General features: G+C 38.0%; 2 protein-coding genes across 2 annotated transcripts in view; both read left to right on the top strand.

The window, feature by feature from the left end:
• Positions 1-11,884: 11,884 nt before the first annotated feature.
• Positions 11,885-14,776, top strand: LOC311094808 (protocadherin beta-15-like; the record flags this gene model as incomplete). The annotated part of the gene is made up of 2 exons (XM_084132982.1): positions 11,885-14,354; positions 14,708-14,776. Exons 1-2 carry the CDS (start codon positions 11,979-11,981, stop codon positions 14,774-14,776), a joined length of 2,445 nt encoding a protein of 814 aa, XP_083989108.1. The 5' UTR covers positions 11,885-11,978.
• Positions 14,777-15,984: 1,208 nt separating this feature from the next.
• LOC311095149 (protocadherin gamma-A11-like) overlaps positions 15,985-19,333 on the top strand; it is a gene marked incomplete at its 5' end in the record, with an annotated part of 169,103 nt that continues 165,754 nt past the window's right edge. Inside the window, one exon of the mRNA XM_084133543.1 lies at positions 15,985-18,516. Within this exon, the coding sequence (XP_083989669.1) occupies positions 16,141-18,516 (2,376 nt within the window). The remainder of the gene's footprint in view (positions 18,517-19,333) is intronic.

Raw genomic sequence — 19,333 nt, 5'->3', positions numbered from 1 at the left:
TAATGTATTTTGAAAGTATACTTTCAATGCATTGTTACAATTATCATTTTCAGCGCACAGTTAAAAATATACCTAAAATATATTAAGTGCAAATAAATACACTTTAAAAAATAAACAGAATTTTAATTTCTAGTATATTTTTCGAAAATATACAAAAGTACAATTATTTTAAAGTGTGTTAAAAGTTGTATTGTGAAAAAATGTAAAAGCATGAGGCTAATATACTTTTAATATATTTAAAGATAGTAAAAAAAATGTGTTAGTATATTTGCAATGTACTATTGAAAAACGGAATATATTTTAAATACAATAAAGTATAGCCTACTTTTTTTTCCACTAGGGAAATTTCAGATGTATTGAGTATCAGGTGTGTTTAATGCTTTTTAATACTCTAACTGATGCGTCCTCGCTATTTATTCACAGCCAGTGAACAGAAAATCGATAGAAGTTCGCCATCATGAAGGATGAGCATGGCGAGGAAGGAGGAAGCTTTCAGGCGTTTAAACCGAGGAGGCAGGTGCTTTTGCGGAAGTATTTTGTATGAAAACACCGTAGACACGCATATGAATAAAAATACATTTTAAATCTGGCATTCACATTTCTTTATATCCGTTGAACAAGGTTCTCTGTTTTTAATGTCTTTTTTTTTTTTTTTTTTTTTTTGCTGACTTGTTTTTTTTTAAGTTTCTTAAGCTTTTTATTATTATTATTATTATTATTATCATTATTATTATTATTATTATTTTGCTTCTGTATATTTTAGCAAAAATAGATCATTAGGCTTACCATAAATATGACTACAGGTTTATTAATTATCTTCAGTAAGATAATACTATTATGGTTTTGAGTGGTTACGTAGTAGTAGTAGGTTTTAGATGTCACCAAACCTAATCTCAAAACATTTTAATTTATAATTGGTTAATATTAATTAATTTTATGTTGGATATTAACGATTTTATTTCTATTTTGAAGTAGGCTAATTGGGAGGAGACCAGCATCTGATGTTTGCAGAATATAGTAGCTATAATACCCATATGTGTTATGCAATAAAAAAATAAAAAAATAACATAATTGCAATTAATAATGAGGAACATAAATGTTTAGCCCCGCTCTACGTCTGGAATGCTGTAGGGTGTAATATTTCAGATGAGACGCTGGAGAGGAAAATGTAATTCCAACCTGACTCACTGCGCGCCGCTGCGCTGCTCCATCTGCTCGTCTGTTCAGCAGTCAAACAATAGGGATATGTGATATACTGAAAAATGTGATGTTTGTACCCTTTTACAAGTTAACGAAATATGTTCTACTTTTTCTATTTTAAATTTCCATATATGTCATTCCGTTCATCATTATTTAAATACGGCCATGCCATGTGAATTAAAGAATTACAGTGTGTTTATATGTTAGATATGTTGTTTTAAACTGACATATAATAAATTGAGTTCCCTTTTACAATAGTTAACTGGAGTTGACGGTTGTAACGTTTTTTTCATTTTTTATTTTTTATCTTCAGCCATGAAAGATGATATGGACTATTATTAATCTAAGTAAATATGTTGAAATCTTAATTCAAATGAATGTCTTAAATTTTATTGTACTGAATTGTTACAAAATGAGTTAAAGTATTTAAATATTCATGACTTTGGCATGCCATGTTTGTATACTGCCTTTTGTTGTGAAAGAGTACAGATAAAGAAGAGTAGTTGTAAAGATGCACTTTCATTTTGTTATGTTTCTGTAATACAAGTTGTTGTGAAAAAAAAAAAATGCATTAATGCACTTTCCTTCTTTCCTTCTTTCAGTACTACATGGCCAGTGTTGAAACGTAGCTTATGCATTTTGTTTTTTATCAAAATACTGCAAAATACAGTGAAATGGCCCTTGTTAAAACATGAACCAATTCGTCTGAAAGAAGAATGTCATATACAGGATGACTTGAAGGTGAGTAAATCATGAGCTAATTTTCATTTTTGGGTGAACTATCCTGTTGCGTGTCGCTGTCCATGGTGCTGCACAGTGAGTCTGGCTTGTTGATGTATTGATTGTTTATATAATGTAGCTCTGTATAGTCGTTTTGCATTAAATGCATTTGTGTTCTACTGCGTTTTCTGCTGTCACGTTGCGGCTGGTTGTTCATGTTGTAAAGTTATTAAGTGAAAGTCATTTTCCTCATCCAGTCACAGATGTGTTGCTGTTTTCTTTAATTTAATACACTGATTCGCTGTATAGTAAAACCTAAAAAAAAAAAAGAACTTTCCTCCTGCATATTCAGTGTCATTTGAAGGGATTCCAGCTTGCCTTGTTATAGAAAAAACATCGACAGTTACTCATTCTCTAAAAGTTTGCATTTCTCTCTCATGTTTCATGCAGATTTAGTCATCCATATCGAGGGAAAGGCCCTCTCTCGTCTCATCTTGAGTTCAGCGAAATGTATGCAAATTTAACAGTTATTTGTGCTGCAGGTGTAAAAGGTTTGTATTCCTCTCCTTGAGGACGTTGTTATATTGAATAAGTTAAAGATTTACATTTTCACGTTGGTATTTTTCACTTAAGACTTGGAAAAATACTTACTCAATACGCCTCTGGTGTTTATGCTTTTGCTTTCTTATAATTCTACAGCTCTACAGTAAACATATACCCCCAGGACACCGCAGTACCCAGGTATAACTCCAGGTAGCCCCACGTGACTAGAATGGGCTCTGTACACTCTCAGAAAAAAGGTACAGAAGCTGTCACTGTGGCGGTACCTTTTCAAAAGGTACACCTTTGTACCTAAAGAGTGCATTTAAGTCCCTCAAAGGTACATATTGGTATGGAAGGCATTTTCTGCCAAATTTAAATAAATAAATAAAATTATTAAAATTAAAATTAAAACCAGATTAACGATTTCATTACAGAAAACTGTATGCAAAAAATGTGACAAAATTGAGAATGAAATGAAATGATTTCATTTTCACAGCATTATCCCTGTCAAATTGAAAAATAAAATGCAATTGGTGATTTCACATTTCATTTTCACTACAGTCTCGAGGCAAGACTGCCAATATTAAAATGAAAAGCCAAACGTGAAAAAGAAACTGCAAATACAGTTTTTACAATGCTCTTTAGTAACGCTCACGCAATAATAGTGACACAATTCAAATACAAATGTAAATTTTCGTTTTCATTTTAATTCCTCTTTTATTTCACAGTTTTCATTTTTAAAGACAACCTGCATGCAAATTCTATGTTAATGAGTGGGTGTGGCTTATTCTAGTAACGGCGCTGAGACACGCCTTCTGTAAAGCTAGAATTCATAACCTAGTTATGATGTTAGACTCAGACTAGACCATAATCGACGATGAGGTTCATTCATGTATTAGGCTGTTTTGGAAATTCAACTATTTGGGTGTACAGAAGTCTTAGTAACACAATTTCTACAACAATTATAGCCAGACATTAATACCCACTGGCTTTAACCGAGAACCTCGGCCAATGTTTCATATTCGCGTCGTGCCTAACGCCCTTCAGCCGTGACTTATTCACTTATAGCCTGGAGTACCTTATTGCTTTTATAAAACGGTTACCACGCAATACAAATATTAATCCCGAAACATATGTATCTATGCAACTATCATGAAGTAAAATGAATCACTAAAAGCCAATTCCTTCCTGGAGAAAAAAAAAGTCCCTGACCATAAAGCAACAAAAGTTACATTATTTCTCCATTAGATGGAGACAAAGACTGTCTTAATGAGTGAGTCAGTCAGTCAGTAGAGAAGACTTTTGAAATGACTCAAACTTGTGATCACGGAGAAGAAAGATGCAACTGACATGACTATAGGCACGGACAACCCCTATTAACTGTTAAAAGTACAAGATATCACACCGGACATTCAAACGGATTTTTTATTATGAATATAGGACTGACCTGAAGGAAAATGCTATATCTAGCCTACTGTAAATGCAGGTACACTCGCTTTCTCGATCTCATCCAGAAGTTGTTACTGGAAATGAAAATCAGCATTGTGATTCTTTTTGTACACAAACTTAAAATAACCAAAAGACACGTAACAGTTAAACAGCGGACAGATACAGGCTAGTGCTGTATCTGAATAAGTCACGGCTGAAGGGCGTTGTTAGGCACGACGTGAATATGAAACATTGGCCGAGGTCCTCGGTTAAAGCTAGCGGGTATTAATGTCTGGCTATAATTGTTGTAGAAACTGTGTTACTAAGACCTTTGTACACCCAAATAGTTGAATTTCCAAAACAGCCTAATACATGAATGAACCTCATCGTCGATTATGGTCTAGTCTGAGTCTAACATCATAACTAACATGGTCAGGCTGGTTGTTTCCATGTTCTAATGCTGCGGCAGCTTCCCGCAAAAGCTCACTAACAGATTTCGCCATATCTCGTCGTCTCGATTACAATATAATCACATTTAAATAATTTCGTTTCACACATTCAACTCATGCACACGGGATGTCGACGACTTCGCTTTACAGAAGGCGTGCCTCTAGCGCCGTTACTAGAATAAGCCACACCCACTAATTAACATAGAATTTGCATGCAGGTTGTCTTTGAAAATGAAAACGAAAATGAAAACTGTGAAATAAAAGAGGAATTAAAATGAAAACGAAAATTTACATTTGTATTTGAATTGTGTCACTATTATTGCGTGAGCATTACTAAAGAGCATTGTAAAAACTGTTTTTGTACTTTCTTTTTCACGTTTGGCTTTTCATTTTAATATTGGCAGTCTTGCCTCGAGACTGTAGTGAAAATGAAATGTGAAATCACCAATTGCATTTTATTTTTCAATTTGACAGGGATAATGCTGTGAAAATGAAATCATTTAATTTCATTCTCAATTTTGTCACATATTTTGCGTATTGTTTTCTGTAATGAAATCGTTAATCTGGTTTTAATTTTCATTTTAATCATTTAATTTATTTATTTAAATTTGGCAGAAAATGCCTTCCATATATTGGTACCTAAATGGTACATATATTTTGAAGGGTACTGTCCCAGTGACAGCTTTTGTACCTTTTTTTCTGAGAGTGTATATCCCGTTGTTGTTTAAGTCTACATTATAAAATAATGTTCTGCTGTGCAATACAAAGTTGCGGAGGGCCCTTGATATTAGGTAATTTAATAGAAAACAATCCTGTTCAGCCAAGGTTCATGCTAAGTTGTGAAGGTTGTGCAGTTTCTCGGTTTAACTCACAGTGTCGCTGTTTACCAGTAAAATAATTTTGTGTCATATTGTACTTTACTCCACCCTATTCCTGATGTCATTGTTCAGGGCTTACAGCTCACATCGAAAGCAAACATCGTTGATATTGACTGCCTGCCTAATCTTTATTATTATTACCATCTCATTTTCTTTTATTTTTTCCTTTCTCCATATGGATTTCAGAGGCATCAGTGTTGCTGTTGAGATGTTTGGCCTTTTGTTCTTCGTGCTGATGGCGCACACCGCTTATGGAGACGTGAGCTATTCTTTCCCGGAGGAGATGAAACGCGGATCTGTGATTGGAAATATAGCAAAGGATCTCGGGCTCGATGTGAAGAGTCTGTCAAGTCGTGATGCACGAATTGATAATGAAGGTAACAGAAAACGATACTGTGACATTAATCTGAATACTGGAGAACTGACCGTAGCGGAGAGAATCGACAGAGAGAGTCTTTGTGGAAAGAAAGCTTCATGCGTTATAAAACAGGAGCTCGTGCTGGAAAATCCTTTAGAGCTTTATCGATTTATTCTTAATATTCAGGACATCAATGATAATTCACCACAGTTCAAACAAAGTACGATCAAATTCGAAATTCGGGAATCAGCAGACAAAGGATCTCGTTATTTATTAGATGAGGCCCACGACGCGGACATTGGTATGAACGCAGTGCAGGCATATACATTGGAAAATAATTATTATTTTCAGCTTAGTGTCCTTACTGGTGTGAATGGAGGAAAATATGGCGAGCTCGTTCTTAATAAAGAGCTGGATCGTGAGCAGCAGAAAGAGGTGACTTTAATTCTCACTGCGGTAGACGGCGGGACTCCACCGAGATCAGGGACTGTAGCCATACACGTCACTGTGCTGGATGCTAATGATAATGCTCCAGTCTTTAGTCAGGCCGTCTATAAAGTCAGTCTGCCTGAAAATTCTCCTGTAGATACTGTAGTGGTGACAGTGAGCGCTACTGATGCTGACGAGGGCCAAAATGGAGAAGTGACCTATGAATTCGGTCATTTATCAGAAAGTTTTTTGGAAATATTTTTTCTCGATGCAGTGTCTGGTGAAATTAAACTGACAGGCATCTTAGATTATGAGGAGGAGAGTTCAATTGAACTACCGATTCAAGCTAAAGATGGTCAAGGGTTAGCAGGTCGATCCACTGTATTAATTTATCAGGGATGTGATTTTTCCGGATTAATCCGGAATTCCGGATTTTCCGACCTGAAAATGTGACCTACGTGAATCATGCAGATCTGTAAAAAAAAAAAAAAATGGGCGGCGGGGGGGTGGGGCGGGGGGGGGGGGGGTAATCTCACAGCCGTCACCATGGTAACCCGGGACGGAACCACAATCGCCGCGAATCGCGGCCACACCTGGCGGCACGTCAACATGGTTACAGATGGCAGAGAGATGCAATCTTTCCCCGCCCAGCGAGTGCTTGAAGTGCGTCAGAAACAGAGCGCGCGCGCGATCAGTTGTTGGTAATTTGTTGTGTAGCGTGCGCGACGCCGCATCCATATAGACAGCATAGCTTTTTTTTGAGGGCGCTTAACACACAGGCTCGTAGAAACGGGCCTGGCAGCTCGCGCCAGTTCTAGACGCGGTGAAAGTTTCCTGATTGTGACGGATGGCCGAATTTACGTGACACATTATAAATGAGCATTATAGTCTGCGATAGATACAGTGCCAAAAAGAAGAGAAGAGGATAAAAGGGGATAAAGACAGAGGTAAAGTGATGTAGTGAATGAACAGTTTATCTAATTGCATAGGAGTAAGATACTATAATTTCATGGCAGTTATTTTTACCTTAAACTTAATGTTAGCAGTTGTTCTGAGTTCTCCAGACTGTGTGATTTTGTTACAATCATGTCAGTTTTAAGACGCATTTTTTATTATCACTTTTTTATTAATGTTTTACCCTACAGTTGTGCAGTTTTGGGGGGAATACAGTAGCCTACAGGCCAAAAGTTTGGAAACATTACTATTTTTAATGTTTTTGAAAGAAGTTTATATTTATATATTATATTTATTGTGATATATTATTACAATTTAAAATAATTGGTTTTCAATTTATTATACTTTTAATTATAATTTATTTCTGTGAAGCAAAGCTGAATTTTCAGGATCATTACTCCAGTCTTCAGCATGTGACATCCGGTCTATCACATGATCCTTTAGAAATCATTCTAATATTCTGATTTATTATGAGTGTTGGAAACAGTTCTGCTGCCTAAAATATTTGATGAATAAAAGGTTAAAAAGAACTGCATTTATTCAAAATAAAAAAAATATTTTCTAATAATATAAATATTCTTTACTATCACTTTTTATCAATTTAACACATCCTTGCTGAATAAAAGTATTGATTTATTTCAAAAAAAGAAAGAAAAAAATTACTGAACCCAAATTACTGACCAGTAGTGTATATTGTTACAAAATATTTCTATTTTTAAAAAAAAATTCTTCTTCTTTTTATTTTTATTTTAATTGTATTACTTTTTATTCATCAAAGTATCCTAAAAGTATCACAGGTTATTAAAAAATATTAAGCAGCAGAACTGTTTCCAACTTTGATAATGAATCATCATATTAGAATGATTTCTAAGGACTGGAGTAATGATCCTGAAAATTCAGCTTTGCATCATAGAAATAAATGATAATTTAAAGTATAGGCTAATAAATGGAAAACCAATTATTTTAAATTGTAATAATATATCACAATATTGCTTTTTTTTGTTATGTTGTTATGTGTCATACTCATGACATAAGTTGGATATTGCACATTAAGCAGTTTAAGTTTGGTGTAAATTTTTTTTAAAATATATATTTTATTTTTTAAATTCAAATAAGTTGTTGTCATGTGTCATAAAAAGTTGGATGTTGCACATTTTAGCAGTATAGGTTTGGTAAAAAGATATTTTTTTAAAATTCAAATAAGTTATTGTCATTGTTGTTATAATTATTATTACTACTATTATTATACTATACTATACTATTACTATAGTATAGTAATTACTATTACTATATTACTATACTATTATTATAGAATGGTGTTGATGGCGCAGTGGATTAGACACTTTGATTTCAGGCTTTGATTTCCACTGCGACACATCCACCAAATAAGTTGTCATTTGTCATACTGTACAAAAAAAGTTGCATGTTGCACAACTAGCTGTAAAATAAATTAAAATATATTTTTTTGTTCAAATAAGTTGTTATGGGTCCTGCTTTACTATCCAATAGATCCGCCACCAGTTTGATCGGCGGGGCGGGGCGGGGCGGGGCGGGGCTGGGGGGTCTCAGTACATTTTCCTGCTTTTTTGTCCTTAGCCAATCACATGCCTGATTTATGTGACTGATGTCAATGATAACGCCCCTACAATAATGACTAAATCTGTCAAAATATTGATTCCCGAGAACGCGTTACCCGGTACAGAGGTTGGCATCATTAATGTTCAGGACAGAGACTCTGAGAATAACGGACAGGTGCGCTGCTCCATTCAGCAAAACGTCCCGTTTAAACTCGTTCCTTCAATCAAAAACTACTATTCTCTGGTGACCGCAGGTGAATTAGACCGCGAGCTGCTCTCTGATTATAATATTACAATCACTGCTACTGATGAGGGCTCTCCGCCTTTATCTTCCACTAAGAATATTCACTTGACTGTAGCTGACGTGAATGATAATCCACCTGTATTTGAGGAGCAGAATTACAGAGCTCATGTGCAAGAAAATAACAAACCGGGCTCCTCTATTTGTTCAGTATCAGCTACAGACCCGGACTGGAGACAGAATGGCACTGTAGTTTATTCTCTGTTGTCCTCTGATGTCAATGGCGCACCGGTGTCTTCCTTTCTATCCATTAACGGAGACACCGGGGTCATTCATGCCGTGAGGTCGTTTGATTACGAACAGATGAAAAGTTTCAAAGTGCTCGTGTTAGCCAGAGACAACGGTTCTCCTCCTCTGAGCAGTAACGTGACCGTGAGTGTCTTCATATCGGATGAGAATGACAACTCCCCTCAGATATTATACCCCTCTCCGGAAGGAAACTCCTTCATGACCGAGATGGTTCCCAAAGCTGCGCAGGCGCGCTCCCTGGTCTCCAAGGTGATCGCCGTGGACGCGGATTCTGGACAGAACGCGTGGCTCTCGTATCACATTATTAAAGCGACTGATCCGGGACTTTTCACTATCGGTGTCCACAGCGGGGAGATCAGGACGCAGCGGGACATTTCTGAAGCTGACAGCATGAAACAGAACCTTATTGTGTCCGTGAGAGATAACGGACAGCCCTCTCTCTCAGCCACGTGCGCGCTGTATTTACTCATATCAGATAACTTGGCTGAAGTTCCAGAACTGAAAGACATGTCTCATGACGAGAGCAGCTCCAAACTGACGTTTTATTTGATCATCGCGCTGGTGTCCGTTTCCACTTTCTTCCTGACCTTCATCATCATCATCCTGGCCGTGAGGTTTTGTCGCAGGAGAAAGCCCAGACTGTTGTTTGATGGAGCTGTAGCCATTCCCAGCGCCTATCTCCCTCCAAATTACGCAGAGGTGGAGGGCGCGGGAACTCTCCGCAGCACTTACAATTATGACGCGTACCTGACCACGGGCTCGCGCACTAGTGACTTCAAGTTCGTCAGATCTTATAATGAGGGCACACTGACTGCTGACCTGACTCTGAAAAAGACTCAGTCCGCTGTGGATGATCTTGAAGGACTTGATGCAGAAATGAGCGATTCGTTTCAGGTAGGATTAACAAAGTTTTTGTTTTTAACTATTTAATGTTTTGGTTTAAAAGACTGCCTTCTTTGGCAAAAGACTCTTGTGCATTTTCCTTAAATATAATCAGTTGTTAACTGTGTCATGATTAAACAGGCTTTTTTTTTTAAAAATAAATAAAAAATAATAATAATATATAGACCCACAACGTGTACACGCAGACCAATACCAATGCATATTGCATGTTAGATACATCCTTCTAGAAATAATTGGTTTAAAACGGGATCTTATAAATGTTAATTATCAAATGAGTTTATTTAAGTGGCTAAAAATATTCTCGTGATGTGTCATTTTAATTAGTTTATCTATATTTTTCTCTACTTTTTGATTTCCTTTCGTGTTGTCTGGTATGTGAAATGCTTTATAAAACAATGTTGATGTTGTTGTTTTCACTCGGTTCACAAGTTACAGTAGAAATGGCATATTCTATTCGCTGTCCATGGTGCTGTACAGGCGGTGTCTCTCGCTGAGGGAGTTTTGCCATTGTGTCTGATTGTAAACAGTCGTGTTTTAGGAATAGATGCTCTTGAAAATCGAGCTTGTTCTCTTTTAAATCTTATGATAATGTCTGGTTGTCCCGGGCATTTGATATTGTGAAGTTATTTCAAAAGCTAAATAAATAAATAAATAAATAAATAAATAAAAATAATTATATCCAAGATTTGCCATTTATTCTAAGATATTTTAGAGTTTCATATTTGAACTCTGTGTTGCTCTTCCCAAGTGCAACCGTTGGCATTCACATTGTTTCTCTCCACTCTGTTCATGATGTCATAGGACTGACATCACAGTTCGCTGTAGACAACTGTTGATATTGAGCGGTTACATCACCTTTTTGTCTTAATATATTGATGTGAACAACAAGATTCAATAGCTTGCGTTGTCTTGTACATGTGTATTCTTTATAAATTGGTCAAATTTGTGTTCTTGAAGGACTTACTGCGGATATGAGTGACTCAAATATAGGACTAACGAATACTTTCTTTAGATAAATATTTACGGACTGGGTTTACAGATTAAATGTTTATATGCAATTTAATTGACTGCTTTTATTGATAATAGACTCTTTAAAATAGCAAGTTCATGTGGATCATTCAAGTCCTTTTAGACGAACATTTGTGAGGTTTAGTTTAAAATCTTAAATTAGTCTTATTTTATTTAAAATGTTCCTGGTCATATATGATCAATTCTAAGTCAAGTGTAATGTTTCACAAGTCGCGTTACGTATTGGGATTTGCAATCTTTTTTCGTCACTAGCTATTTTTTTTTTCATTCAAAGAGCTTACAGTTAGCCTATCTGTTGTTGACACGAATCTGAAAACTGATACTTTCTGTTGACTAATCATTTTGTCAAGCGTATTTTATCGTTTTTTCTAAAATCCCTTAGTGTGCTAATATGAATGCGGATGTTTGTAAATCGAATCTATGATACAATTTAGCCGTTTTATGTCTTTTTGCGTTTTTTTTTCTCATCGATGTGTCCATAAGGCTATGTAAAATCTGGTTTATAAAGGAAATTAAATTCCGATGTCAGGGATTTTTAAATGCTATTTAAGTTGGAATATAAATAGCATAGAGCAGGTTTTACTGTTGCTGTCCATTGTGCTGATCGGCATTTATTCTTGGTTTTGGGGGTTTTTTTTGCTCCTAAATCCCCAAGAACTTAATCCTGTCAGAGATATATAAATATCATGCAGTTTCTTGTTGTAACTCACAGTGTCGCTGTTCACTAGCAAAACCATGTGTGTCTTCAGTACACATCTCTCCACCCTGCTTCTGATGTCATACACAGGGCTTCAAGCTCGCCTCATTATAGAAAATCATCGACGGAGACTACAACATATACTGTAATTCTGTCTACATTGCTATATTTAGATTTGCATTTATGTTTTCCTTTACATGTATATTGTTGTGTTCCTGAATTTCATTTTTTATGCGTTTTAAACGTTCTGCGGTGCTGCTGAGATGTTTGGCCTTTTGTTCTTCGTGCTGATGGCGCACACCGCTTATGGAGACGTGAGCTATTCTTTCCCGGAGGAGATGAAACGCGGATCTGTGATTGGAAATATAGCAAAGGATCTCGGGCTCGATGTGAACAAACTATCAAGTCGAGAAGCTCGTATTGATACTGAAGGTAACATAAAACGATACTGTGTCATTAATCTGAATACTGGAGAACTGACCGTAGCGGAGAGAATCGACAGAGAAGAGATTTGTGAAAAGAAAGCTTCGTGTGTTATTAAGCAAGAGCTCGTGCTGGAAAATCCATTAGAACTACATCAATTCATTCTCAGTATTGAGGATATCAATGATAATTCACCACAATTCAAACAAAGTGTAATCAAATTTGAAATACGGGAATCAGCAGACAAAGGATCTCGTTATTTATTAGATGAGGCCCACGATGCGGATATTGGTATGAATTCAGTGCAGTCATATACACTTCAAATCAATGAACACTTTCTTCTTAGTGTATTAACGCGTTCAAATGGAAGAAAATATGGCGAGCTCGTTCTTAATAAAGAGTTGGATCGTGAGCAGCAGAAAGAGGTGACTTTAATTCTCACTGCGGTAGACGGCGGGACTCCACCGAGATCAGGGACTGTAGCCATACACGTCACTGTGCTGGATGCTAATGATAATGCTCCAGTCTTTAGTCAGGCCGTCTATAAAGTCAGTCTGCCTGAAAATTCTCCAGTAGATACTGTAGTGGTGACAGTGAGCGCTACTGATGCTGACGAGGGACAAAATGGACAAGTGACCTATGAGTTTGGCCATTTATCCGAACGCCTTATGGAAATATTTTCTGTCAATTCGTTGTCTGGAGAGATTAAACTAACAGGACTCATTGATTATGAGGAGGATAATTTAATTGAGCTGCCAATTCAAGCCAAAGATGGTCAAGGGTTAGCGAGTCATTGTACTGTATTAATAGATGTTATTGATGTCAATGATAACGCCCCTACGATAATGACTAAATCTGTTAAAATTCCGATTCCTGAGAACGCGTTACCCGGTACAGAGGTTGGCATCATTAATGTTCAGGACAGAGACTCTGAGAATAACGGACAGGTGCGCTGCTCTATTCAGCAAAACGTCCCATTTAAACTCGTACCTTCAATCAAAACTTACTATTCTCTGGTGACCACAGGTGAATTAGACCGCGAGCTGCTCTCTGATTATAATATTACAATCACTGCTACTGATGACGGCTCTCCGCCTTTATCTTCCACTAAGAATATTCACTTGACTGTAGCTGACGTGAATGATAATCCACCTGTATTTGAGGAGCAGAATTACAGAGCTCATGTGCAAGAAAATAACAAACCGGGCTCCTCTATTTGTTCAGTATCAGCTACAGACCCGGACTGGAGACAGAATGGCACTGTAGTTTATTCTCTGTTGTCCTCTGATGTCAATGGCGCACCGGTGTCCTCCTTTCTATCCATTAACGGAGACACCGGGGTCATTCATGCCGTGAGGTCGTTTGATTACGAACAGATGAAGAGTTTCAAAGTGCTCGTGTTAGCCAGAGACAACGGTTCTCCTCCTCTGAGCAGTAACGTGACCGTGAGTGTCTTCATATCGGATGAGAATGACAACTCTCCTCAGATATTATACCCCTCTCCAGAAGGAAACTCCTTCATGACCGAGATGGTTCCCAAAGCTGCGCAGGCGCGCTCCCTGGTCTCAAAGGTGATCGCCGTGGACGCGGATTCTGGACAGAACGCGTGGCTCTCGTATCACATTATTAAAGCGACTGATCTGGGACTTTTCACTATCGGTGTCCACAGCGGGGAGATCAGGACGCAGCGGGACATTTCTGAACCTGACAGCATGAAACAGAACCTTATTGTGTCCGTGAGAGATAACGGACAGCCCTCTCTCTCAGCCACGTGCGCGTTGTATTTACTCATATCAGATAACTTGGCTGAAGTTCCAGAACTGAAAGACATGTCTCATGACGAGAGCAGCTCCAAACTGACGTTTTATTTGATCATCGCGCTGGTGTCCGTTTCCACTTTCTTCCTGACCTTCATCATCATCATCCTGGCCGTGAGGTTTTGTCGCAGGAGAAAGCCCAGACTGTTGTTTGATGGAGCTGTAGCCATTCCCAGCGCCTATCTCCCTCCAAATTACGCAGAGGTGGAGGGCGCGGGAACTCTCCGCAGCACTTACAATTATGACGCGTACCTGACCACGGGCTCGCGCACTAGTGACTTCAAGTTCATCAGATCTTATAATGAGGGCACACTGTCTGCTGACCTGACTCTGAAAAAGACTCAGTCCGCTGTGGATGATCTTGAAGGACTTGATGCGGAAATGAGCGACTCGTTTCAGGTAGGACTAAGTATATATTTATTTATTTTACATTTTAATGTCTGTACTTCCATATTAAATGTTGTTTTGCATTTAAAATTTAGTTATTTCACCGACAACAAGAACACTTGTCTCATTCAAGTGCCTCAACACTTGAATATGACTAAAAATCTATTTGAAATCTGAAAAGTGTATATATTTAATTGGTTTATTATTTTTATTTTGTTTTTTATGTCAATATTTTGTATTAAGAAAATAAGGTTGTCAGCTGCAAAGAACATCCAAGTGAGTCATTTTTCGTATATTATGGATATTATTATTAATATTATGGAGAGGTGATATTTACATTAAGTGACATGGCATCTTACGCACAGAAGCCAAGCCACATGCCGCTGTGCTTAGCGGCACATCCACATCCGGTTGTCATTGGCATGTGCCACTAAAGCTTGTGACGTGCCGATGTATTGGGTCTTGAGCCACTGATATTGTTGCGGACTCGGAACATGTCGCCTTATGTTGTCCAATAGCGTATATTCACCATTAACAAGATTCAGTCATTTGCGTTGTGCTTTACATGTGAACTTTTTGTTACATGGTTATTTTTTTTTATTGTATTGTGATTGTGAAGGACTTGATGCGGACATAAGTTAACATTTTTTCATTTTACATTTAGCAGACGCTTTTGTCCAGAGCGACTTACAATTTAGGACTAAATTAAGCGAGTCATCGTGAAGAGGCAAAAAACAACACAAAAAGTGCTCAAAATACGAAGTTCAGGCATTGTTTAGAGTAGCATAAGACCGATAAGGGAGGATTAAAGGAAAAGGAAATATTTTTTTATTATTATTATTATTATTTTAAAATATAGCCTTTTTATGCAAAATCTGTATTTGCATTTTAATTGACTGTATTTTGAAAGATCATGCGGTTAATTAAAGTGCTTTATTTTACTCCCAGTTTTGAGATGCAGTTTTAAGTGCGAAAAGATGCATTAGTATATTGCGCTTTTCTATTAATGTTTGAGGAATTGTAGGTTTCATGAATCGCTGTGTTTTATAAGAGTTATTCATTCAATTTAGTCAATATATTTTAAATTTAAAGAGCTTAAAGTTATTCACCAGTAAAATTTTGGGGAAATAAGTAAATCTCATTGACTAAGAGCTCTGTCAATCTCATTTTGACATTTTATCTAACATTAGTTTGTGTCCTCGTGGATAAACTGTTGCTATTTTAAGTAGTTTTGCGTTTCTCTAACCGATGTGAATTGGCTTATGAATGCAGTTAAACTCTAATGTCAACACTTTTAGTAAAGCTCTTTTAGTCGGATTGGAAATGGCGCAGAGCATTTCTCCTTTTTTTATGTTGTTGTGTTGCTGTCCGTGGTGATGATCTGGCATTTACGGAGGGCTTACACTGTTTGAGTACCATACACGTTGTGGTCGTATTTATCTCTTCAGTAAATATTGCTGCTTGTTCATGTTGTTGCAGAAAGTACTATATACCCTGTTCGGTGTATATTCCAGGACTTCATACTGTCAGAATGTCATGCAGTTTCTTATTTTAACTCACAGTGTCGCTGTTCACTAGCAAAACCATGAGTGTGTTCAGTACACATCTCTCCACCCTGCTTCTGATGTCATACACTGGGCTTCAGCTCGTCTCGTTACAGAATATCGTCGACGGAGACTGCAACATACTGTACTTCTGTCTACATTTAGATTTACATTTGTTTTCTTTGTGCATGCATATTGTTGTGTTGCAGCATTTAATTTCTTAGGCATTTCAAACGTTCTGCGTTTCGGCTGAGATGTTTGGCCTTTTGTTCTTCGTGCTGATGGCGCACACCGCTTATGGAGACGTGAGCTATTCTTTCCCGGAGGAGATGAAACGCGGATCTGTGATTGGAAATATAGCAAAGGATCTCGGGCTCGATGTGAACAGACTGTCACCTCGTAAGGCTCGTATTGATACTGAAGGTAACAGAAAACGATTCTGTGACATTAATCTGAATACTGGAGAACTGACCGTAGCGGAGAGAATCGACAGAGAGGGATTGTGTAATGAACGAATTTCCTGTGCTCTTAATTTTGAATTAGTTCTAGAACACCCATTGGAGATACACCGTGTCACTATCCAAATACAAGATATTAATGATAACACGCCAACATTTCCTAAAGACACGATAAAGCTTGAGATAAGTGAGAATGCTGATAAAGGTGCTCGGTTCCGCGTGAATGAGGCGCATGATGCTGACATAGGACAGAACGGTGTACAAAGCTATTCGATTGAAAATAATAACCATTTTCTTTTATCTGTAAGTACAAAGGCGGATGGTGGAAAAAATATTGAGTTAGTGCTGGATAAAGAGTTGGATCGTGAGCAGCAGAAAGAGGTGACTTTAATTCTCACTGCGGTAGACGGCGGGACTCCACCGAGATCAGGGACTGTAGCCATACACGTCACTGTGCTGGATGCTAATGATAATGCTCCAGTCTTTAGTCAGGCCGTCTATAAAGTCAGTCTGCCTGAAAATTCTCCTGTAGATACTGTAGTGGTGACAGTGAGCGCTACTGATGCCGACGAGGGACAAAATGGACAAGTGTTTTATGAGTTCAGCCGAATTTCCGGAATTGCGAAAGAATTATTTGATCTTAATGAAAATAGTGGAGAGATTAAAGTTAAAGGCCCAATTGATTTTGAGGAGGAGGTAAACTATGAAATGCTCATTGAGGGAAAGGATGGCGCTGGTCTTTCTTCGGACACTAAAGTAATTATAGAAATTACAGATGTTAATGACAATTCTCCAATTATAGTGATTAAATCTCTTAACAGCCCCGTTCCTGAGAACGCGTTACCCGGTACAGAGGTTGGCATCATTAATGTTCAGGACAGAGACTCTGAGAATAACGGACAGGTGCGCTGCTCTATTCAGCAAAATGTCCCATTTAAACTCGTTCCTTCAATCAAAAATTACTATTCTCTGGTGACCACAGGTGAATTAGACCGCGAGCTGCTCTCTGATTATAATATTACAATCACTGCTACTGATGAGGGCTCTCCGCCTTTATCTTCCACTAAGAATATTCACTTGACTGTGGCTGACGTGAATGATAATCCACCTGTATTTGAGGAGCAGAATTACAGAGCTCATGTGCAAGAAAATAACAAACCGGGCTCCTCTATTTGTTCAGTATCAGCTACAGACCCGGACTGGAGACAGAATGGCACTGTAGTTTATTCTCTGTTGTCCTCTGATGTCAATGGCGCACCGGTGTCCTCCTTTCTATCCATTAACGGAGACACCGGGGTCATTCATGCCGTGAGGTCGTTTGATTACGAACAGATGAAGAGTTTCAAAGTGCTCGTGTTAGCCAGAGACAACGGTTCTCCTCCTCTGAGCAGTAACGTGACCGTGAGTGTCTTCATATCGGATGAGAATGACAACTCCCCTCAGATATTATACCCCTCTCCAGAAGGAAACTCCTTCATGACCGAGATGGTCCCCAAAGCTGCGCAGGCGCGCTCCCTGGTCTCCAAGGTGATCGCCGTGGACGCGGATTCTGGACAGAACGCGTGGCTCTCGTATCACATTATTAAAGCGACTGATCCGGGACTTTTCACTATCGGTGTCCACAGCGGGGAGATCAGGACGCAGCGGGACATTTCTGAATCTGACAGCATGAAACAGAACCTTATTGTGTCCGTGAGAGATAACGGACAGCCCTCTCTCTCAGCCACGTGCGCGTTGTATTTACTCATATCAGATAACTTGGCTGAAGTTCCAGAACTGAAAGACATGTCTCATGACGAGAGCAGCTCCAAACTGACGTTTTATTTGATCATCGCGCTGGTGTCCGTTTCCACTTTCTTCCTGACCTTCATCATCATCATCCTGGCCGTGAGGTTTTGTCGCAGGAGAAAGCCCAGACTGTTGTTTGATGGAGCTGTAGCCATTCCCAGCGCCTATCTCCCTCCAAATTACGCAGAGGTGGAGGGCGCGGGAACTCTCCGCAGCACTTACAATTATGACGCGTACCTGACCACGGGCTCGCGCACTAGTGACTTCAAGTTCGTCAGATCTTATAATGAGGGCACACTGACTGCTGACCTGACTCTGAAAAAGACTCAGTCCGCTGTGGATGATCTCGAAGGACTTGATGCGGAAATCAACGATTCGTTTCAGGTAGGACTAACAAAGATTTTCTTATTTTTATTTTTTTAAAGAAAAAAAAAGAAAGAAAAGATTTTGTCTTTACAGAGTGGCAGTGTCAAAAGGCTCTCTTGTTGAAAATATTGCTTTTTTTCTTATTTAAGTGCTTTTTGTACACGAACATTTTTGAGCGTCAATTTTAAGACTGAAAACTAGCTACATTAAAACTTTTTAAATAATAGTTTTTGTTGGTTAGTGTTTTTTGGTTCTCTTTATGCAAGTATTCTATAATGTCACCTACAACGTGCACAAGCAATTTTGAAGCAAGTTTTTGGCTTTACTTTGGGATCTAGTAAAAAAATGGCCAAATTGTGCAAACCTGATCTTTGCTTGTCGAGACGCATTTTCCTTAAATATAATGACTTTGATCATTACCATTTCTGAAACCCTGTTTAATCAGTACTGTAGACAGTTACAGAGATTATTATGTGGCCCAGGATAAAGGCATATTCTGTGATCTCGCGCAATGTCGATAATTTATGTTTTCTAATTATTTTATTTACAGTTTTGCATTCCTATTGTTGTCTGTTATTTAAAATAATTTTATTTAGGGTTTAAATTATTTTCTTATTTCATTATTTTTTGGATTTAGTAAGAATGGCATATATCTGTTTACTGTCCATGGTGCTGTACAGGCAGTGTCTGTTGCTGGTGAGGTTTTGCTCTTATGTAGGTCTCTAAGGTCTGTATACAGTCGTGTCTTTTACAAGTAGATGTTATAGAAATTGAGCTGGTTCTGTTTTCACATCCTCATAGGTTGTTGGTTGAGGGACTTGATGCGGACATGATT

The sequence above is a fragment of the Abramis brama genome (genome assembly GCF_963993115.1).
Source record: "Abramis brama genome assembly, chromosome: 13".
NCBI classification, from domain to species: domain Eukaryota; kingdom Metazoa; phylum Chordata; class Actinopteri; order Cypriniformes; family Leuciscidae; genus Abramis; species Abramis brama.
Note: the sequence above shows the minus strand (reverse complement) of the source record. Positions and strands in the feature narration are given on the sequence as shown.